Source organism: Chiloscyllium plagiosum, unplaced genomic scaffold (assembly GCF_037043375.1).
Source record: "Chiloscyllium plagiosum isolate Xiang-an unplaced genomic scaffold, Cpla_swu_hap1 HiC_scaffold_17, whole genome shotgun sequence".
Lineage (NCBI taxonomy): Eukaryota > Metazoa > Chordata > Chondrichthyes > Orectolobiformes > Hemiscylliidae > Chiloscyllium > Chiloscyllium plagiosum.
The window spans coordinates 55,485,404-55,509,270 of NW_028270155.1; the positions used below are offsets into that span (position 1 = coordinate 55,485,404).

The 23,867-nt window shown below is 40.5% G+C and overlaps 2 protein-coding genes across 3 annotated transcripts in view; both read left to right on the forward strand.

Annotated features, from left to right (window-relative positions):
* ctcf (CCCTC-binding factor (zinc finger protein)) overlaps positions 1-5,801 on the forward strand; it is a 41,425-nt gene extending 35,624 nt beyond the window's left edge. The window contains exon 11 of the mRNA XM_043707054.2: positions 4,084-5,801. Coding sequence (XP_043562989.2) covers positions 4,084-4,247 — 164 coding nt within the window. The 3' untranslated portion in view covers positions 4,248-5,801. The remainder of the gene's footprint in view (positions 1-4,083) is intronic.
* A 16,542-nt stretch (positions 5,802-22,343) lies between these two features.
* The window catches only part of carmil2 (capping protein regulator and myosin 1 linker 2), a 184,118-nt gene continuing 182,594 nt past the window's right edge, over positions 22,344-23,867 (forward strand). For both annotated transcript variants that reach the window (XR_015759967.1, XM_043707061.2), the window contains exon 1: positions 22,344-22,467. Coding sequence is in view for 1 of the 2 variants with exons in the window: in XM_043707061.2 (XP_043562996.2) it covers positions 22,428-22,467 (40 nt within the window). In the remaining variant the exon portion in view is untranslated. The remainder of the gene's footprint in view (positions 22,468-23,867) is intronic.

Consider the following 23,867-nt stretch of genomic DNA (forward strand, 5'->3'; position numbering starts at 1 on the left):
TCATCACTACTTGCGTTTACTACTAGCTCAATGTATTTTCAGTAAATATCAGATATCAGGATTCTTAACAATGGTTAAATGTTATTCTATGCATTTTATTGTTGCTAGCATAGTGTCCCTAAAACCCAGTATAGTGCAATACTGCTGTTCCAGATATCATGGCTGATCAAGATGGGTCTACTTTGTTTGGTTCATTTAAACCAGTGCAATTATCCATTGAGCTGGGCTAGAAATGGAACTCTACTTGATTTTGATTTGTAAAGCTTTGTGTTTTAACTAATTTGTTATTGGGTGATTCTGTTGTGCAGTGTTAGTTTGGAATCTCAGCTGTTGAGCGGTTTCAGGTGAAATAAGCATTCTGATCCATGATTCTGGAACCATATACTGTTTTTAATATGTTTAAGTGCAAAAATATAAACTAAAAATTAGTGTAGCAGTGAATAATTAACAGCTTAAAATGTTCATGATTGGTAGAATAATGTAATCCATTCTCATGATTGGAATATTGTATAACTGTATCCTTAATAGAAAGACCAAGCTTAGATTTTGATACAGTAATAATTCTGAGGGGCAAATGTAGTAGAGCTTGTTTTTAATCCATTCATGGCCTTTATTGTCCATCCTTAGTTGCTATGGGATTGGACTTTTACAGCACTGCAAAAACCACTTTGGCCCATTGGTCTCACATCAGTAATCAAGCACCTATCTACTCTAGTCCCATTTCCAAATGCTTTGCCTGTGGCCTTGAACAGGTGATGTGCTGTAGTATGATTCTAAATACAGGTACTACTTAAATACCTGAGGGTAACTGCCTCTACCACCCTCTTAGGCAGTGAGATCCAGAGATCTACCACCTTCTGGATCAACAGCTTATTAATTAAATCCCCTCTAAACCTCCCACCTCTTCGCTTGAATTTATGGCCCTACTTATTGATTCCTCCACTAAGGGGAAACGTTTTCTCCTATTTATCTTCTCTACGGCCTCCATAATTTTGTTGACCTCAGTTAGGTCTCTCTTCTGCCTTCCATGCTCCAAGGAAAACAACCCCAGTCTATTTAGTCTCTCTCTTCATAGCTGAAATGATTCAGCCCAGGCAACATCTTAATAAGTCTCTTCACCCCCTCAAGTCACAGTCACATCTTTCCTTTTGTATGATGACCAGAACTGCACACAATAATCCAGCTTCAGCCTAACCGACACTATATACAACTCCATCATAACCTTGCTACTGTGACATTCAGTGCCTCTGCAAATAAACACAAATATTCTATACACTTTCTGAACCACTTTATTCATCTGTCCTGTTGCCTTCAAGGATCTGTAGTACTCCCTTGCTTTGTTAGTCCTCCCAAAATGCATCACCCCTCACTCTCAGAATTAAATTCCATTTTCATTGTTCTGCCTGTTTGACCAGCCTATTTCATCCTGTAATCTAAGGCTTTCTCCTTCCTATTTACCACACTGCCAATTTTCATGTTCTCTGCAAGTTTATCAAACTTACTGAATGCTATGGTACATCACTAGGCACAGGCTTCCAGTCTCAAATGATGTTTGACTTTCACCCTCTGCCTCCTGCCACAAAGCCAGTTATGGATTCAAAAAGTCCTTGACAGCATGGACTCTAACTTCCTTGACTTCCTTGTCAGAAGTCTTACTGAAGTCCATGTAGACTGTATTGTTATATTACAGTTCATATACACACTGAGTAACCTCATTGAAATGTCAATCAAACCTGTCAGACATGACTCCCCCGAACAAATCCATACCTAACTATCCTTGGTTAGTTCTTGCCTCTTCAAGTGGAGATTAATTCTGTACCTCAATTTTTTTCCTGTTTCCCTTGCCACTAAAACTCAATTGGCCTATACTTCCCTGTTTTTTTCAAACCTTTTCTTGAATAATAGTACATTAGCTCACCTTCTGTCCTCTGGCACCTCTACTGTGTCCAGAGGGTTTGATAACTAACGTCAGGGCTACTGCACTCATCGTTCTTGCCTCCCATCGTACCCTGGCATATATTTATCTGGCTAGGAGACATCCAATTTTAAGCCCACTAAAACCGCTAATACCTTTTTTGTTCTGAATTGTAATGTTTTCACAGTTCTTTTTCCTTGATTTCGATACATACATAACTTTCTCTGGATTATGGATGCAAAGTATATCTTGCCACTCCCCACACAGTTTGTCTGTTTGGTCCTAAATGGGCTCTACTCTTTTCCTGGATTTCCTTCTTGACCCTAATATACTTCTTAAAATGCTTTGTTTTACCTAAGAGTGTTCACGTCCCCCTTCACTTTGCTCATTTTTAAAATTAATCCCCTGCTTTTGCTATACAACTCTAGGAATTCATGTTTTGAGCCCTAATATTTAACAGGAGTTTGTTTTATTCCTCAACCATTCCTGTACATTCCTTGGGCATCCAAGATTCTGTGAGCATCTCTTCCACCCTTCATCTTTAAGGGCTCTGCATGCTCACTGTTTCTGTTTTTTGAAAGATTCCCAGTGGGCTGACTTTTTTTTCTACAGACAGCTGCTTCTTGAACACTTTGTCCAGGTTCTGTCTTGTCATATTAAAATCAGCCTTAGTCAGTTTAGAACCTTCATTCTTGTCCAGTCTTATCCTTTTCCATGACTACTGGGAAAGGATCCCTGTTCCCAAAATGCTCTCCCACCAATACTTCTACGACTTGCATGGCTTCATTTCCTAAAATTAGCTTCAGCGTTGCCCCCTGTCTTTGTAGGACTTGTTACATGCTGGTTCAAAAGCAGTTCTGGGTATTTATGCCACCTCTCAGCCTTTCAATATTTGTCCATGCAATGGGTGGCACGGGGCTCAGTGGCTAGCCCTGCTACGTCATAGCACCAGCGACCTGCCTCTATCTGTGCGGAGTTTGCACATTTACCATATGTCTGCATGGGATTCCTCTGGGTGCTCTGGTTCCTCCACAGTCCAAAGATGTGCAGGTTAGGTGTATTAGCCCAGCTAAATTGCCCATGGTATCCATGGATATGCCTGCTAGGTGAATTAGCCATGGGAAATGCAGGATTATAGGCAGAAGCTAGCAGGTGGGACGCTTTTCGGAGGGTCGGGTTGGACTCAGTAGGCTGAATAGGGATTTGATAAATACTGTTGGGGAAGTCACAATCCCCAACTATTATTATCCTAATTTCTTTATCCCCCTGAAAGTTTTGGTGTCCTCAAATTGATTATAATTTGATCTTTGGAAAGCCTTGGACTAACTTGAAATAGATACAATAAATTGCAAGTGAGAACTGAAAGAACTACAGATACTGTAAATCAGAAACAAAAACAAATTGTTGGAAAAGCTCAGCAGGTCTGTCAGCATCTGAGGAGAAAGCAGAGATAATGTTTCTGGTCCATTGAGTCTTCCTCAGGATTCTGAGGGTGGGTCATCAGACACGAAACATTAATTGATTTCTTTTCGCAAATGCTGCCAGACCTACTGAGCTTTTCCAGCAACTTCTGTTTTTGCTTCCAATAAACTAAACATACTACATATTCCGTATCGAGCATGAGGCTTATTACATGAAGTGGTTTAAATCAAATACGAGTCTGATACTTGCAAAGTAGAATGTTTATGGAGAGCCTAAAATATTTGATATTTGTGGCGGCATGGTGGCTCAGTTGTTAGCACTGCTGCCTCACAGCACCAGGGTCCCAGGTTCGATCCCAGCCTCGGGTGACTCTGTCTGTGTGGAATTTGCGCATTCTCCCCCTGTCTGCATGGGTTTCCTCCGGGTGCTCCAGTTTCCACCCACAGTCCAAAGATGTGCAGGTCAGGTGAATTGGCCATGTTAAATTGCCCATAGTGTTAGGTGCATTAGTCAGAGGGAAATGGGTCTGAGTGGGTTACTCTTCGGAGGGTCAATGTGGACTTGTTGGGCCGAAGGGCCTGTTTCCACACTGTAGGGAACCTAATCTAATGTTGTTTGTTTCTTATTTGCCAGTCCTCAGTTGGAAAGGAGCATAATTGATCAACACAGAAGTCCCTGCTCTGTTAAAAGTGCATTTCTGATTTTTCAATTTATTTAACATTGATATTTTTACGTTTTCATCTTAGGATCAGTTCAACAGTTGCAAGAATCAGGGACTACAACAATTGAAAACATAATTGTTGAAATAAAGAAAGAGCCTGAGGCTGAAGATGTGCAAGTTCAATCAGGAATTGAGGCTCAAAACGGAGACATCACACCTGAGATGATCCTTAGTATGATGGACCGGTGATGGAGGAAGGCATGCTAATAATGTGGTCCTGCGAATAAGATTACATGTATTTTTGCTTTGACACGTGCTTCTATGAAATGATTTAGACCATTTAACCTTCTGAATACTAGAGAATTTCTCATCCAGGAAGCTAAAATGAGTTTAGACTAGGTTCCCTTTTATAGCATAGAATGCTATTTATGAATCAGAAATTGTTATTTTATTTGTTACAAAAATTATACCCAATACAATTTTTCTGAATTTTTTTTCAGAATCAAAATGAAATACCATGAGATGCTTTGTACATGTTATGTACACCTAGCAGTAAAATAGTTCCTGCCCTTAAAGAAAAAATTGTGTACAGTATCTGTGCCGTAGCTCTTTTTGCATAAGAGGAATGTTTCCCAATGGCACAAAACGTTGTGATATATATATATGTTGCAAAGAACATAGGCTATTTTTAACCATAACACACTGCTATACTCGAGCTGAGCAGGTGGAAATTTGACTTGTAGTAAACTTTAAATACAAAAGAATTGTGAATTTTTGAACGTAGTCATGTTTTTGTGCGACCCAATTGTAAATGATAATACACAACTTTTGGTTTCTTCCGCTGCATTAGGGCGTCTCAGAATGCAAATCACTGATTGATTGAAAATCATTGTGTTACTGTTAAATTAAGTTCAAGCCACGTGAATTATTTTACAACTGACCATCCATAGTAACACTGTTCGTCGTGTGTTTTCCTTTTTTTTTGTACAGGGCATCTCAAAAAATGGTCATGCTTGTTGTAGATAAGTTTTTTACATTTTAATCTTTTCTAGTGATTATGTATCAAAGTGCAGGAGAGTAACATTTTAACCACTGCTTGAGACGTTTACAAATTACATTTGTCACAAAGAGTCAAACTCTTCAGTGTTTGTGAATATGTGCAGAATCATGTAAAAATTAATTTGCAAATTGAGCTGTTCAGAGCAGAAAATGTCAAATTGTAATGAGCACATTCACAGCATACTACAAATCCCTTTAAAGTTGCAGATTTTAATGTTGTAAATTTTAATTACTTATATTTCCACTATAGGTTGGCTATCTCCCACCTAACTTTTTTTTTGCTTCTCTGAACTTCATTATGTATCTGATGTATTTGTAAGAGGGCATAATGGAATTAATCCTTTAAAACTAGGATGAGGCAAAGTTTTGAAGAGTAAGTATATCCATGTGCTTTGTGTTGCAAAATAAAGTAATGTGAAGTTTAAGAGGTTTGCGCTGTTGCAGATATGAGAAAGTTGTGCCACAAGGGTATGTCAGAAGCTTTATTTGCTGACTCAACATGAAATTCTTTTTCTGTTCTAGGTGAATTGCAATTAAATCTGCTTTCTGCCCCCTTTTTAGCTCTGACTGGGTTGATTTTGTTTTTTTTTATATTTAGCTGTACTGTTTGTGAAGGAAAGGGAGTCAAGCTGATGAGGAAACAATGTAAAAATACTCTTTAAATGGGGTTACGAAAGCTAGGGTAAAGCATTTAATTAATGTAGTGCTGTACAGCTGGTAAATAAAAGATTTACCTGCCTTTCATTTGTGTGTCTTCATTAGTGGAATTACCTATGTAAACTCATTAATTTACTTGATATATCTTGTTTTTAATCCGTAGTTATGTTTGAGCACTTATTACATGACTTGAAACCTATTTTCATAATGGATCATAAAACAGTAAATAATATTTCAATGTTGGCCATATTTGTTTATAAACAAGGTACCACTGCTACACATTGGAAAAAATGTGTAGGTTGAAACTGAGACTCTAGATTTAAGGATGTTTATACCAGTTGACAGTCTTGATTTCTACTGAAAACTCAAAAGATACTTGAGAATGTTCCTATAACTGAAAACTGTCTAGGGAAATGATTTTTGAGAAATGTTTTGTAAAAGCATCGCATACTTAAATTTTACATTTAAACTTGCATTATTAATCAGAGACAACTAATGATTGGTCTTAGTGTACACTGAGAATTTAGTGTGTATAAATGGAAAGAAAATGTGTATGAGCAGTTAGTGTGCTTTGAGAAAGCTTAATAAAATAAAGACTTGCTTTAAATTTGCAAGGGGTTGGGGGGTGAAAGGAAACACAAATGTTATCAGATGTTTACAAAATCTACAGTTTGGTACTTCAGTTCCAGCTATAACTGATCCTTGTTTCTGCACTTTAATTCAATTCTGATCAGCACCTACGCATATTGACCGAAAGGAATAATGAATTGCAAGTTAAAAATGTTTTGTGCTTCCAACTCCAAAACCTAAGTATGTTTGGCACACTAAGTAGCTAGTACTGAATGATTAATTTTTCGCCTCTCTCTTTATAATGTGACAATTCCAAAGGCATTGCAGATGCATTGTTTTCTTCCTGAAGGTAGTAGTTGGGTTATCCTTCAGCTTAATCAAGAAGACTTTTATAAAAGGCTAATTCTGAAGATCTTTATAGTACTGGAAAACCAGGAATATTTTTGGATTGGGAAAAGAAATGAAAAGTATGACCTTGGTGACTGCTTTGCAAGATCTTTCAACTTGTTTTCGATAATCCAACACTGATAATGTATATATGACTGCCTACAAAATCAGTCATTGAAGTCTTGGAGCCTTAATTAATAATGCTGCCATTGGTTTGAAACTACCCTTCAGGAGTCCTGAGGTGGTTGATACCAGGACTTGGCTGTGTAATTGTCAGATATTTTTATCAGAGCCCTTTCATTCTAAATAACAGCAATAAATACTGATTATTTCTAGAGAGAGAGAAAACTTATTTGTCAGAACGGAAGATAAGCTCCAAGAAAGGTGTGCAAGTAGGCAAGTACAGAAATGGGAGGAGGTAGGGATGTATAAATGGGAAAGTCTGATAGGGTGAAAGGCAAGAGAAATTGCCTTCCATCTTATAATAGGGAACCGTTCTTGTTCTCTCGCTTCCAGTGCTTAAAGGTTATTGAACTGAAAGATTTCATTCTCACTTTCTGCATAGATGCAGTCTGACCAGCAAACTTCCATTAATTTTCTTTGTTTGATTTTGACATATCCATGGTATTTTGCATTTCTGTGCATGTTTTAAACCTTGCAAGGATTGAATTCTGTCCACATAGTAACTTGCGCAATTTACGTTATCAGCTGTAGGATGTTATATTTGGAATGAAGCTGGTGTTTATTTCATTTTGTGTATAGATCAAAATTGTTACGGCCACCTTAGAAAAATTTATTTTGCCACTGAATTTTAAACAAGGTGATTCCAAGATCTTTGGCTTCAAACAGAATAATTAGTGTAGGTACTTTGTGTATGTGTTGATATTTTTTCAGTTCACCTATTTTTCTGATAAGCCTGTTCAAAGATGTTATTACACATCTCTGCTGCAGGTAGGACTTGAACCCAGGCCTTGCAGCCCAGGGGTATGGACACTATAACATTATTCCATAAGAGCTAATGATAGATATGGCTGTGAAGATTTATTTTTAGGATATTCTGAGATTATGAAAGGTGCTAGGTAAATTATTTTTCTCATTGTTTTAACCCAGATTAGTCATGTGTGCTTACAGCTAAATCAGTTGTCTCAAAGTCTGACAATTTGCTTTGCAAAGGAACCTTTGAGGCCCTTTGAGCCTGTGCTCCCATTCAATATGGTCAATACTGACCCAAACATCAAAGCTTTTTACTCGCTCTGTTCCCATAATCACTGGTAATCAGATATCCATCAATTTCTACCTTATACATACTCAAGACTGAGCCCCTACTGTTCTTTGTGGTAGAGAATTCCAAAGGCTGACAACCCTCTGCTTTTTTTAAAAAAAAAAATCCTTATTTCAAACCCAAGTGACATTCTGCCTAATTTTAAATTGTGTCCCCGTTCTTGAATTCAGCGGGAACATCTTACTTGCAATAGTCCTGTTTACAGTTTTAATTCTAAAAGAGATTATCTTTTATTCTTAAAATAGCCCAGCTTGCCCAATTTCTTCTCTTAGCACAATCATGTCAAGAACAAGTCTGGTGAACCTTTGCTGCACTACATAGAGTCATAGAGATGTACAGCATGGAAACAGACCCTTCGGTCCAACCTGTCCATGCTGACTTGATATCCCAACCCAATCTAGTCCCACCTGCCAGCACCCGGCCGATATCCCTCCAAACCCTTCCTATTCATATACCCATCCAAATGCCTTTTAAATGTTGCAATTGTACCAGCCTCCACCACTTCCACTGGCAGCTCATTCCATACAAGTACCACACTCTGCATGAAAGAGTTGCCCTTTAGGTCTCTTTTATATCTTCCCCTCTCGCGCTAAACCTATGTCCTCTAGTTCTGGACTCCCTGACCCCAGGGAAAAGACTTGGTCGACTTATCCTATCCATGCCCCTCATGATTTTGTAAACCTCTGTAAGGTCACCCCTCAGCCTCCAACGCTCCAGGGAAAACAGCCTCGGCCTGTTCAGCCTCTCCCTATAGCTCAAATCCTGCAACCCTGGCAACATCCTTGTAAATCTTTTCTGAACCCTTTCAAGTTTCACAACACCTTTCCAATAGGAAGGAGACCAGAATTGCACACAATATTCCAACAGTGGCCTAACCAATGTCCTGTACACCCTCAACATGACCTCCCAACTCCCGTACTCAATACTCTGACCAATAAAAGAAAGCATACCAAACGCCATCTTCACTATCCTATCCACCTGCGACTCCAATTTCAAGGAGCTTTGAACCTGCACTCCAAGGTGTCTTTGTTTAGCAACCCTCCCTAGGACCTTACTATTAAGTGTATTAGTCCTGCTAAGATTTGCTTTCCCAAAATGCAGCACCTCACATTTATCTGAATTAAACTCCATCTGCCACTTCTCAGCCCATTGGCCCATCTGGTCCAGATCCTGTTGTAATCTGAGGTTACCCTCTTCGCTGTCCACTACACCTCCAATTTTGGTGTCATCTGCAAACTTACTAAATGTACCTCTTATGCTCACATCCAAATCATTTATGTAAAAGACAAAAAGTAGAGGACCCAGCACCGATCCTTGTGGAACTCCACTGGTCACAGGCCTCCAGTCTGAAAAACAACCCTCCACCACCACTCTTTGTCTTCTACCTTTTGAGCCAGTTCTGTATCCAAATGGCTAGTTCTCCCTGTATCCCATGAGATCTAATCTTGCTAATCAGTCTCCCATGGGGAACCTTGTCGAACGCCTTACTGAAGTCCATATAGATCACATCTACCACTCTGCCCTCATTAATCCTCTTTGTTACTTCTTCAAAAAACTCAATCAAGTTTGTGAGACATGATTTCCCACGCACAGCCATGTTGACTATCCCTAATCAGTCCTTGCCTTTCCAAATACATGTACATCCTGTCCCTCAGGATTCCCTCCAACAACTTGCCCACCACTGAGGTCAAGTTCACCGGTCTACAGTTCCCTGGCTTGTCCTTACCACCCTTATTAAACAGAGGCACAACGTTTGCCAACCTCCAGTCTTCTGGCACCTCACCTGTGACTATCGATGATGCAAATATCTCAGCAAGAGACCCAGCAATCACTTCTCCAGCTTACCACGGAGCTCTCGGATACACCTTATCAGGTCCTGGGGATTTATCCACCTTTAACCATTTCAAGACATCCGGCACTTCCTCCTCTGTAATCTGGACATTTTGCAAGATGTCACCATCTGTTTCCCTACCGTCTATATCTTCCATATCCTTTTCCACAGTAAGTACTGATGCAAAATATTCATTTTGTATCTCCCCCATGTTCTGTGGCTCCACACAAAGGCCGCCTTGCTGATCTTTGAGGGGCCCTATTCTGTCCCTAGTTACCCTTTGGTCCTTAATATATTTGTAAAAACCCTTTGGATTCTCCTTAATTCTATTTGCCAAAGCTATCTCATGTCCCCTTTTCGCCCTCCTGATTTCCCTCTTGTATATTCCTACTTCATTTATACTCTTCTAAGGATTCACTCGATCTGTCTATACCTGACATATGCTTCCTTCTTTTTAACCAAAGCCTCAATTTCTTTAGCCATCCAGCATTCCCTATACCTACCAACCTTCCCTTTCATCCTGACAGGAATATACTTTCTCTGGATTCTTGTTATCTCATTTCTGAAGGCTTCCCATTTTCCAGCCATCCCTTTACCTGTGAACATCTGCCTCCAATCAGCTTTCGAACGTTCTTGCCTAACACCGTCAAAATTGGCCTTTCTCCAATTTAGAACTTCAACTTTTAGATCAAGCTTATCCTTTTCCATCACTATTTAAAAATGAACAGAATTATGGCCGCTGGCCCCAAAGTGCTCCCCCACTGACACCTCAGTCACCTGCCCTGCCTTATTTCCCAAGAGTAGGTCAAGTTTTGCACCTTCTCTAGTAGGTACATCCACATACTGAATCAGAAAATTGTCTTGTACGTGCATAAGAAATTCCTCTCCATCTAAACCTTTAACACTATGGCAGTCCCAGTTGATGTTTGGAAAGTTAAAATCCCCTACCATAACTACCCTATTATTATTCTTACAGATGGCTGAGATCTCCTTACAAGTTTGTTTCTCAATTTCCCTCTGACTATTAGGTAGTCTATAATACAATCCCAATAAGGTGATCATCCCTTTCTTATTTCTCAGTTCCACCCAAATAACTTCCCTGGATGTGTTTCTGGGAATATCATCCCTCAGCACTGCTGTAATGCTATCCCTTATCAAAAATGCCACTCCCCCCTCCTCTCTTACCTCCCTGTCTATCCTGGAACATTATCCCTGAGCCATATTTCTGTAAATTGCTATGATATCCAGTCCCATGTTCCTAACCATGCCCTCATCTGCCTTCCCTGTTAGGCCCCTTGCATTGAAATAAATGCAGTTTAATTTTTTAGGTCCTACCTTGTCCCTGCCTGTTTTGACTGTTTGACTCACTTCTGTTCTCAGCTGTACCAGTACATCTTTCACTTTGAAATAATATGACAATAAGGACAGAGATAAGGAGACTAAAACTGCACACAGTGATATGACCAAGCTCCTATGCAATTGAAACAAGAATTCATTACTCCTGTACTGAAATTCTCTTGCTTTGAAGGCTAACATTCCTTTAGCCGCCTTAGTAGATTGCTATACCTGCATGTTAGCCTTCAATGACTTATTGGTAAAGGCACACTTGTCTCTTTGTACACCTATACTTTCCAACTTACCTTTTAAGAACTACCCTGCACGTTTGTTTCTTCAACCAAAATGGATAATGTCACATTTTTCCACATTATATTCCATCATGTTGTGGCCAATTGTCTTAAGTTTACCTCACAATATGCATTCCCATTTAGCATTCTATCATCAGCAAATCTGGAAATATTACGGTTCTGTTCGTCGAGCTGGGAATTTGTGTTGCAGACGTTTCGTCCCCTGTCTAGGTGACATCCTCGGTGCTTGGGAGCCTCCTGTGAAGCGCTTCTGTGTTGTTTCCTCCGGCATTTATAGTGGTTTGTCTCTGCCGCTTCTAGTTGTCAGTTCAAGTTGTCCGCTGCAGTGGCCGGTATATTGGGTCCAGGTCGATGTGTTTGTTATAGAATCTGTGGATGAGTGCCATGCCTCTAGGAATTCCCTGGCTGTTTTCTGTTTGGCTTGTCCTATAATAGTAGAGTTGTCCCAGTCGAACTCGTTGCCTGTCATCTGCGTGTGTGGCTACTTGTCCTATATAGTGTTTTGTGCAGTCCTTGCATGGGATTTTGTACACTACGTTGGTTTTGCTCATGCTGGGTATCAGATCCTTTTGTCTTAGTAAGTTGTTGTCTGAGAGTGGCTGTTGGTTTGTGTGCTGTTATGAGTCCTAGTGGTCGTAGTAGTCTGGCTGTCAGTTCAGAAATGTTCTTGATGTATGGTAACGTGGGTAGTCCTTTGGGTTGTGGCATGTCCTCATTCCGTTGTCTTTTCCTTAGGCATCTGTTGATGAAATTGCGTGGGTATCCGTTTTTGGTGAATACATTGTAGAGGTGTTCTTCTTTTTGCAGTTCTGGTGTGCTGCAGTGTGTTGTGGCCCTTTTGAAAAGTGTCTTGATGCAACTTTTTTTGTGTGTGTTGGGGTGGTTGCTTTCGTAGTTCAGGACTTTGTCTGTGTGTGTGTGGCTTTCCTGTATACCTTTGTGGTGAATTCTCCGTTTGGTGTTCTCTGTACCATCGCGTCTAGGAATAGGAGTTGATTGTCCTTTTCTTCCTCTCTGGTGAATCTGACTCCTCTGAGTGTGGCGTTGATGATCCGGTGTGTGTTTTCTATCTGTGTTTTTAATTATTAGAAAGGTGTCATCCACATATCTGACCCAGAGTTTGGGTTGAATTTGCGGTAAGACTGCTTGTTCTTTGCATTAATCTTTGCATTACAGCTTCTGCTATGAGTCCAGAGATGGGTGAGCCCATGAGTGTGCCGTTGATTTGTTCATATATTTGGTTGTTGAATGTGAAGTGTGTTGTGAGGCACAGGTCCAGTAGTTTGAGTATGCAGTCTTTGTTGCTAGGTTCCCCGTCTTGTTGTCTGTTCTGTATGTCCAGCAGGTTGGCTGTTGTTTCTCTGGCTAGGGTTTTGTCGGTAGAGGTGAACCGTGCCATTACATCGAATGAGACCATAGTTTCTTCCTTGTCTATGTGTATATTTCTGATGTCCAAGAATTCCCGTGTTGACTGTATAGAGTGTCTGGATCCGCTAATCAAGTGTTTCAGTTTCTGTTGTAGTTCTTTACCCAGTTTGTGTGATGGTGTCCCAGGTAGTGATACGATGGGTCCGAGTGGGATGTCTGGTTTGTGCACTTTAAGTAGTCCATAGAATCTGGGGGTGGTGTTGCTTTCAGGTTTCATTCTCTGTAGGTCAAACCTGGTTATCTGTCCTTTTTTTTTGCAGGTTCCTCAGTGTGTTGTTTATCCTATTGGTGAGCTGTGGGGTGGGGTCAAACTCCCTCTTTTGGTAGGTGTTGGTATCTGCAAGTAGTTGTTGCGCTTTCTGGATGTACTCTGCTTTGTCCAGGATGACCATCATTCTGCCTTTGTCTGCTGGGAGTATGATTATGTTCTTATCATTTCTTAGTGTTTTTAGTGCTTCCCTCTCCTTGGTGTTGAGGTTGTGTGTTTGTCTTTTCCTTGTTATCAGGGGTACGATACTTCGTCTCACTGTTTGGACTGACAGAAGAGACAAAACATTGTTTGAGTGTGCATCCTAGTGCTGCTAGGAAGTCTGCTGTCTTGGCTATAAATGCCGGAGAAAACAACACAGAAGCACTTGACAGGAGGCTCCCAAGCACTGAGGATGTCACCTAGACAGGGGACGAAATGTCTGCAACACAAATTCCCAGCTCAGCAAACAGAACCACAACGAGCACCCGAGCTACAAATCTTCTCTCAAACTTTGAACTGGAAATATTACATTTGAATCCCATCTCCAGCTCATTGATGTTTATTGTAAACAGCTGGGGTCCCATGTACTAATCTCTGTTGTACACCACAAGTCTCAGCCTGCCAATGTAAGAATAATCCATTGTTCCTGTTGTTTTATGACATACCCAATCATTAAAGCACACAGGATAAGAGGTAATGTATTGCCATTGAATAATATTTGAAACCAGCCTTCTTTGCGGGGGATGGGTGGAAGAGAACAAGTCAAAATTCTTCTGTACCTCTAAGTATACTATCGTAGGCTTTTTAAAATCAATGTTATTTATAATAACTTCAAAAAGTTCCAAGTTCTTCAACCACAAATTCCCTTTTGCAAATCTATGCTATGCCCAAGTGCATTTACATAGCCTTTATATTTGAGTAGTTTCACAGATTGTCCAGCCCTACTTCCAAAGTAGGAACATAGTGCAGATCACTCCGTTCAGGTAATTGATATTTCACTATGAAAATGAGACTCAAAATAGGAATAGAATGGGTGCTGTACTCCAAGCGTGTGCATGATTTCTTTGGATAGAATTGATCCACCTGTTAAAATAGGCACATTGCCAAAATAACTTAATTGGCAGCTTCGTAATCAATATTCTGTATTACTTTTAAAGACATCCTGTTTAAATTAGGATGCTTTTTGATTGTAGGAGGATAATTAGGGAGGGGGAGTCTCTCAAATGTCTGTCAGTAACAGGAGCAGGTGAGAGAAGGCCCCAGAAACATAATTACCAGTACCCCGAAGGAGTGGGTAATGTGAGGACCCTAAGGTAGACACTCAGCATCAGCTTGAGGAACAGATGAAAAAAAAGCACCCAAGTTCGGCAGGAGCAGAACTAGGTTTGTTGGAGATGACTGGGGAGTAATTTTGAATCCTGCTGTCTCATGTCCATTCTAAAGCAAATAGTAGGCAACCGTTATGGAAGAACAGCTTGGCTATGTAGAATGCCTATCTATGCCATATGGGGAGTCACAGACGCTTTGTGGCCCAATCACTTATGTACTGTGCGTCAACTGCTGCAAACGTTCAGTCGCAGGTTGTTTTTGAACTCGAGCAGTGGCTTGAGTTTGTAGTGCAGCTGGAAAGCTGAGAACCATGTGGATTGCATTTTGAAGTGATCACATGACAATCTGGGAAAGGGTGACTGGTAGGCAGTTTAGAAAAGTTAGACATGTAGTATATGAGTCAACCTGAGCCTATCTCACTCTATCCATTTTTTCATTTTGGTTTCTGGTGAGGCTAATGGTTTATTACTGGAAAGTACAGCAGCCAAGTTTGCACGAAGTGGCTCAGCAACGCAAGTGGTAGAGGTAAAGAAGAATGGAAGGGAAATAGTATGCAATTTGATAAGGGATCAGATAGGCTGCGGACAAGACACCGTGTTGTTGTAGTTGTGGGTATATTTGCCGAGCTGGGAAGTTGATTTGCAGATACTTTGTCCCCTGTCGAAGTGACATCTTCAGTGGTTTTGAGATTCCTGTGAAGCGCTGCTATACTGTCTTCTGGAATTTATTCGGTTCTGTTCTACCAGTTGTTACTTCTAATGACAGGTATATTGGGTCTAGGTCTGTGTTATGGAGCATCTGGATGAGTGCCATGCTTCTAGAAATTAGATTAGATTCCTTAGTGTGGAAACAGCCCTTCGGCCCAACAAGTCCACAACGACCCTCTGAAGAGTCACCCACCCAGATCCATTTCCCTCTGACAAATGCAACTAACACTAGGCAATTTAGCATAGCCAATTCACCTGACCTGCACATCTTTGGATTGAGGGAGGAAACCAGAGCACCCGGAGGAAACCCACGCAGACACAGGGAGAATGTGCAAACTCCACACAGACAGTCGTCCGAGGCTGGAATCGAACCAGGGACCCTGGTGCTGTGAGGCATCAGTGCTAACCACTGAGCCATTGTGCTGCCCTTCTCTGGCTGTCCTCTGTTTAGCTTGTCCTATGTATATGTTGTCCCATTTGAATTTATGGTACTTGTCATCTCTGTAAATGGCTACCAGGGACAGATAGTCGTGGCATTTAGTGGCTAGTTGATGTTCGTGGATGCAGATTGCTAGTTGTCTGCCTGTTTGTGTTATAGTGTTTTGTGCAGTCTTTGCATGGAATCTTGTAAATTAAATTAGTCTTGCACATGATGGGTGTAGTGTCTTTCGTTCTGATGACTTGTCTGAGCATGGCTGTTGGTTTATGGGCTGTCATGAATCCAAGTGATTGGAGAAGTCTGGCTGTTAATTCAGAGATTTTTTTAATATAAGGTAGCTAGTGAGACGTGGCATTACCTTGTCACGTTTATCTGCTAGGCATCTGCTAATGAAGTTGCAGGAATATCTGTTCTTTGTGAAGACTCTGTCGCGGTGGTGTTCTTTTCTCAGGTTGGGAGTGCTGCAGTGTGTTTGTAGCCCTTTTTAACAGGGTCCTAATGCAGCTTCTCTTGTGTGTTTGGTTGATTGGTGTTGTAGTTCAGGATCTGGTCTGTGTGTGTAGCTTTTCTGTACACTCTTTTAGTGCATTCACCATTCTGTGTTCTTTCCACCATCACATCCAGGATTGGGAGTTTGTTGTTACTTTTCTCCTCTCTCGTAAATCTGATCCCAGTGAGTATGGTGTTGATAATCCGGTGTATATTCTCAATCTCTGTTCTCTTAATAATTACAAAAGTGTCATCCACATATCTAATCGAGTTTGGGTCAGATTTGTGGGAGGACTGGTTGATCCAGTCTTTGCATCACTGCTTCTGCTATGAGCCCAGAGATGAGTGAGCCCATGGGTGTCCCATTGATCTGTTAATATATTTGGTTGTTGAATGTGGTGTGTTGTCGATCACAGGCCTGTGCTACGTTGCTGCTCTGATGCTACAATAAAGGATGTACTATTGGGAAGGATTTAAACTTGTTTGGGGATGGGAACCTAAGAGGAAATTCATCGTAGAATAAAATCAAAGCTGCAGTAGAAATGTAGTAATTAGCAGATGCCAGAATCAAATTACAAAATAGAGTTAAGACAAATGTAAAGTCCTATCTGAAAGTGCACATCCATCACAAGATGGATGAAATTAATTGCACTTGTAAAAGTAAAATGATATAATTTTAATTGCAATTCCAGACTCGTGGCTTCATGGTAACCAAAGCTGAGAACTGAATAGTAGAGGATATTTGTAAGGTATAACTGAAAAGGAGAATGAGGTAGGTAGGGTATTGCTGATAAGAGATAAAATCAAAGATCCCTAGTTGGAAGAAAAGAATGTAAAATTGGTTTGAGTGGAACTAAGAATCTGCAAGGGGGAGCAAAGACAGGAGTGGTTTATAATAAACTAGGCAAAAATGAGGACTGCAGATGCTGGAAAACAGTCTAGATTAGTGTGGTGCTGGAAAAGCACAGCAGGTCAGGCAACATCCCAGGAGTAGGAAAACGACGTTTCGGGCAAAAGCCCTTCATTAGGATTGAAGGCAGGGAGCCTCCAGCGTGGAGAGAGAAATGGGAGAGGGGTGGGGGTGAAGAGAAGGTAGCAAAGAGTACAATAGGTGGATGGGGGTGGGGATGGGGATGAAGCTGATAGGTCAGAGAGGAGGGTGGGCTACCAAACAACAATGACACAGAGAGACTGTAAATCAGGAAATTTGAAGCACATCTAGTAAGGAGAATGCAGTAATCATGGGGAGTTAAATCTACATAGACTGGATAAATCTAATGCCGTGGAGGAAGAATTCCTCGAACATACTCGAGGGTTTTGTGGAGCAATATATTGAGAAACCAACCATGCGCAAGCTTATATTTAGTACTGTACAATGGAAAAAGATTCATTAATAATCTTGTTTTTAAAAATGTTTAATAAGTAGACTGTAGCAGTGATAGTGCAAAATTCTGTGTTTGAAAAAGATGTAATTTTAATCAGAAAATAGTTCTAAAACTGTACAGCAATTGTGAAGTTTGAGTAGGAAGTTTACTAAAGTGAATTGGAAAAATACATGAAAAGGTTTTGACAGTAGATAGCTCATGCATTCCTTCAAGATGAAGATTTCTCATCAGGAAAATTGAGTGCCATAGCTAACAAGGGAAACTTAAATATACTATTAGATCAAAAGAGGGTTAGACTTTTTTTTGTTTTGGTAACTTTTAAGTCTGAAAATTGAGAGAATTTTAGAATTCAGCAAAAGAGAACCAAAAATTGGGGGTGGGGGGGGAGGGAGGGAAGTAGAATTAATGTAAAATTGCAAAAAGCCAATTAAATAAATGTATGGAACTGGTGGATCTTTCATGATAGGGACTGTCCCTATCAGTTTAGATCTCTGATCTTTGAAATGTACAATACAGGTTAGTTTGGACTGCCTACCGGGTTCTGTGCGTTGGTAGACTTCCAGCTTTCCCCACAAAAAAAAACAGCTGGACAGAAAATGCAACAGTTTAAGTGTTAGCTCGTAAATGTTGCTCGTAACAAAACAACGTGCCACAGTTCCATTTACCTAGTTTACATCTCTTGAGGTTTTTTAATGCAAGTGAGTGCCTAACTAATGTATATATTTCATTATACCCTCATCATTCCTGAAGGGCTCTTGCCCGATACGTCGATTTTCCTGCTCCTCGGATGCTGCCTGACCTGTTGTGCTTTTCCAGCACCACACTAATCTTGACTCTAACCTCCAGCATCTGCAGTCCTCACTTTCATCTATTTGTTATACTGTCATGCGCAGAAATGAGGCTAAATTAAGTCCATTTTTTTGGTGAGTTACACTTTGTTCCGATAATAAAGTGTATGTAAGTTTAAGTTTCCAATTTTTGTCCCTCACATGCATGTAAAACACTTTGCCACCAGGTGGTGGTATTACGTAGACATGAACCATAGTTAATGCGCCAAATGCAAGCACGGCATATTTACAATACGAAGCTAATGTGTAGACCGAGATTTCCGTCAAAATTAACAATGAGGTAAATATGCTAAGTTGAGCAGAGTCAAAAAAATACTCAAGTTCAGGTTACTGTCCGAGTTGTGCTGCTCCACCATGAAGTTCTCAAACTGGTAGCTGCAGCATGAGTCACTTGCATTGAATCTCATGAAGTCGCAACTGGGTGGTGAAAGTGAACGAAACTAAATCTAAGCTGTCTATATTCTAATATATATACTCTTAACTAAATACACATCAAGTATTCTTTCAATATAAGATAAAAGTGGAGTTTTTTTGCTATACATTTTAATTGCAGGAAATTTTAAATATTATTTTTTCCCTTATATATTAGATTTAACATTGGATGTGCTCACTTTAAATTATGCTTCTGTTAATTTCACCATCTTTCAATTGATTATGGAGTTTGTTTCCCCCAATGACAAGATTCACTGTAGTTTTATTTGTTCACACTTGCAGTGATGTCCAACTCAATAGAAAAGGTTATCTATATAAGAGCATGCCTAATTGCTGAAAATTGACTCACTATAGGATTTCCCCTCCCTCAAGTTGATAGAACAGGAATAGTTTGAAGGTTGTCAGATACATGCCCCTTCCTGCCACTTCAGCAATCATGTTCTGGATAATCTTCCTAACCTACCACTAATTCATGATCTTGAATGTCATCTAACAACCTCAGCTCACAAGTGGCCCAATTATCTTGTTTTCCCAACCTAGATTTGGTGGGTGGGGCTAGAAGGGAGAGCCTCTGAAATTCCCAGTCTAGGGACGCTGATGGGGAGGGGGAGATGTTCACGGGAAAATAGCCCCCCAACCAACCTATCTCTTTTCCCCACTTCTGACTAAATACCACCTCATTGGCGCAGCTGTCCAATGGCTTGCAACCAGAGCTCCAATCATATTCTCTGGCTGGCATTCTCAAGTTGGGTCACAGACGTTTAGTAGAAAAACACCTGTTGTGCTGAGAAGCCTGCCAGTCAGCATTTCAATATCTTTGAATTGGTGTTTGATCAGGCAATCTCGTTCACTGGTGGATTCAGGATGTTAGTCACCATGAAAAAGCCCATCACCGCATTTTGTTCATAGTGTTTGGCATTTCAAAGTTCCAAACGATGGGTTATTCTCATATTTTGGTCCTGTGCCTTCAACCTCACTGAGGAGATTTCTAATCAAATTGAGAGTGATTATAAAACATGTGTTCACTGTGGGCCATTGATTTTGTCTCTCTTAGATAAAGATAAATGGATATGAGTGGGGAATGGAGCTGCAAAATGTCATACTAAGTAGGTAAGTGCCACATTCAGTAGAGAAATTGGAGCACATCGTAGGCATCATTCTGTACCACGGCTGAACAATCTAGCCTTCAACTAAACTAGAAACCCAAACAATCCATTTGAAAAGTTTGAGAACCACTGGTTGGGGATAGACCAGTAGTGAAAAGGTTAACAAAAATATAAATTCTTCATTTTATGGTGTGAATATTGTAGACAGTTTATAGTTAATGGGAAGATGGATCTCTAATTCCCAAATAATTAATTGCAATAATGTAATTACTGTGAACAGATCAAGACTGCAGATTTCAGTGACTGCATGTGTATACCATATCTCCTGATGGCATTAAGGACGTAACCCCCCCCCCCCCCAGCCATTCAAAAACCTAGCTTGATTCAACTTTAAGTGTCTGATGAACAGTTATTTCACAGCTATCGTCCAAAAGAGATTGCTCGCTTTGAGCAGAATTTTGGTGGGCAGGTGAACAGGTAACACTATTCCAACAAGTCATGATGAACGTATCCCAACAGTCACTCCATTAGAGGTCAGATCAGTTTTCCTTCACGTACATCCAAGGAATGCGATTGGACCAGGTGGGGTACCCAGGCCATGCACCTAGCGCATGCGCAGATCAACTGGCAGAGGTCTTCTCGGACATGTTCAACCTTTCCCTGCAGCAGGCTACTGTCACTGCCTGTTTCAAGTGGGCCAACATCATCCCTGTGCAGACTCATGCAGCATGTCTCAATGACTACTGCCCAGTGGCCCTAACTTTGGTGGCCATGAAGTTCTTTGAAAAGCTGGTCATGACATTAATCAACTCCAGCCTCCCCACTATTCTTGACCCCTCCAATTTGCCTATCGGACCAACAGATCCACCTCACTTGCCCTTTACCCCTCCCTAGAACATCTTGACATCAAGAACAGCTACATAAGAATCCTACTCATTGACTACAGTTCAGCCTTCAACACTATTATGCCCTTGAGACTGATTACTAAACTTAGTGATGTTGGACTAAGCCCCACTCTCTGCAACTGGATACTCAGTTTCCTGACCCACAGGCCACAATCAGTGAATATTGAGGACAATATTTCATCCTCACTAACACTCAACACTGGAGCCCCCCACGAGTGTGTAGTCAGTCCCCTACTGTACTCACTGTATACTCATGACTGCGTCGCCAAATACCAGCCTAATGCCATTTACAAGTTTGCTGATGACGCCACCATAGTCGGTCAAATTTCAGATGGCGACAAAACACGCTACAAACGGGCAGGTGGAAGACCTGGAAAAATGGTACACTGAGAACAGCTGTCATTGCCGGCAAAACCAAGGAACTCCTTATTGACTTTCGGCGGGATATTACGCATGCCTGCCCCCCCCCCCCCCCCCCCTACACATTAATAGCACAGACGTGGAACAAGTGGAGTGTGTCAAGCTCCTGGGAGTGGTCATCCACAACAAGCTTTCTTGGACTCTTCATGTGGACACACTGGTAAAAAAGGCCCAACAATGTCTCTTCTTCCTCAGACAGCTGAGGAAATTTGGCGTGCCGGTGAATACCCTTGCCAACTTTTATAGGTGCACCATTGAGAGCATTCTGTCTGGATGCATCACTATCTGGTGTGGCAACTGTACCATTCAAGATTGGAGATGGTTACAGGGAGTGGCGAACTCAGCCTGGACAATCACAACGGCCAACCTCCCATCTATAGAATCCATCTACCAGGCCCGCTGTCAAGGAAAGGCCGCCATCATTCTCAAAGATCCATCCCACCCTGGCAATTTTTTTTTAACAGCCTCTACCACTGGGGAGAAGATACAGAAGCCTGAACACACACACACACACACACACACACACCCCACAGCCGGTTTCATAACTGTTTCTACCCTACTATTGTTAGAAAACTGGTACCTGTGTTTTTGCTGCTGTTTACCTATTATTTACTTATCTATGCTCCTTAACTCTGTGATCTGCCTGGATTGCACACAAGATAAAGCTTTTCACTGTGCCTGATACACATGACAATCAATTCAATTCAATTCACTACCCAAGGTATCAATCATACTCCACATATTTTACTTTCCATTCACCATGTTTTGTTATACAATTGCCCTTTGTTTCAGTCATGGGCTTAGCTCAAGCTGTGCACCATACGGTAAACTTCACACAGTGTTTTAGGAAAGAACATTTCCGACAATGAAGATTTCTTTTAAAAAACAATTTGCTCTTTAGATTAATTTTAAGGCAGAGTGATGTTTATTGCCAATGTGCACAGATGCCGCTAACAGTTATATAAAGCTTAATTGTTTTATTAACTTAGTTTAGTAGCTGTCTTCATCTTGCATTAGAAGCTTTTAGTATTTGTAGTTTAAAATGTTTGCTAAATAAAACAATGATGGCAGTATGTGGATGCATTTTATTAAAATATACCAATAACATTGTGTAGGGTGTTCTTGTTGGATCTTTTATTGTATTTCCAAAGAGGGCTGCTTCCTCTTTGTGTAATGTGGTTACTGCAGCAGGATGTGTTGCTGCTTCGATTTGGTAGTCTCAATTTCTCAGCATAATCACTAAAGCTGTTACTGCAGAAATGTCGGCTAACTGTCAAGATATTTCAGAAGAGCTGCAAGGTAATTTTTGATTCTTGTTAATCCTAAATAATTACATTTTTATGTATCCTCTTTAGTAGCCCCACACTTCAATTTTATTGGTGCAAGATAATTCTCTTGGAAACAAAGCAAATGTAGACTGAGCATACGGCATATGATTCAGTCCTTAAAAAACACCTGTAAAGTCTTTAAATGTTTTAGATTTGTTTAGTCTAAAGTGGCATGTAGTGTAATACAAAACTAACTTGGTTTTGTTACAGCTGGGGCACATTCACATGTAATGTAATAGAAGCATGAGAATATCATTGAAAGCTAAGCAAAAATGTTTTAATGAACTGGAACAGAATTGTCAACTTGAATCTTTTGTTATCACTTTGATCAACTTGAGGGTTCCATTCAACACTTAATGGCCACATTTTCCGTAATGCGAGGATGCTGCATGTCTTGTGTGAACGCTGGAAAACAACAGTGGGGATACACAATTTATTGTAAAATAATTTACAAGGAAAATGGGTATACAAACATTATTTAATTTGTACATTGTAGCTATCTTTTAGGAAGAATATTTTTAAGTTGTGAATTAGAATATATCTAATCATTCTCAGAACTTACTATTTTTAAATAATGATTGTGTAACCACATTTTAATGTGTTAGCTAGAAATTTGCCCATGAAAGCCCTGTTTTGAACATTAGCAAGGTCTCACTATGACGACATGGAAGTTCATGCACTTTCCAACTGCAAGTTTCTTGATTCTGTAGGAGTCATGATTCTTTGATCCTGTGCAAACCTTTGCATTGCTTTTACTGAAATTGCACTGTACAGTTTCCAGGCTAGTTATTGGGCAACAAGGGCTATCCATGTGGATAGCTGCAGATTGCATCATCTTGATATCATGTAGCAGTCTGACCCTGCTGTGTGTATGGTACTAATAGGGAAGAAGGAAAGGGAGTGTACATATGGCTAAAGAGGCTGGTCTGGGAAGGTGCTGCAACTACAGAGTGCAGGTTGCTGCAGTGCTTTAAGGCCTGTCAAGCCAAGATTACACATGTAACCATCTCAAATTGTGGGGAAAGCTGACGCTGCAGTATTATGGACTTCCAAATAAGTGGTTTGCATCGTTAGAACCCAGCAAAGGTCCCACAATGGTGAATGTCACAGTTAATTAAACTAACCTCTAAGTCCGTGTTTCTATGAAAGCATCTCCATGTTTTGCAGTTAAATCACTAGAAATGTTGAACCTGAGTTCTATGTTTAATGAAATTATCTGCAAGTTCACCAATAGGCTGTCTATTGTACCGAGTATTATCTGGTAGACCGTCATTAACCCTTTTGGTGCCTTGAAGTGAGCACCTGCTCTGTTAGATCCTGTGGACTTGTCTGTTGGATCACCAAGAACAGCCTAATCTCAAGTTCAGGCAA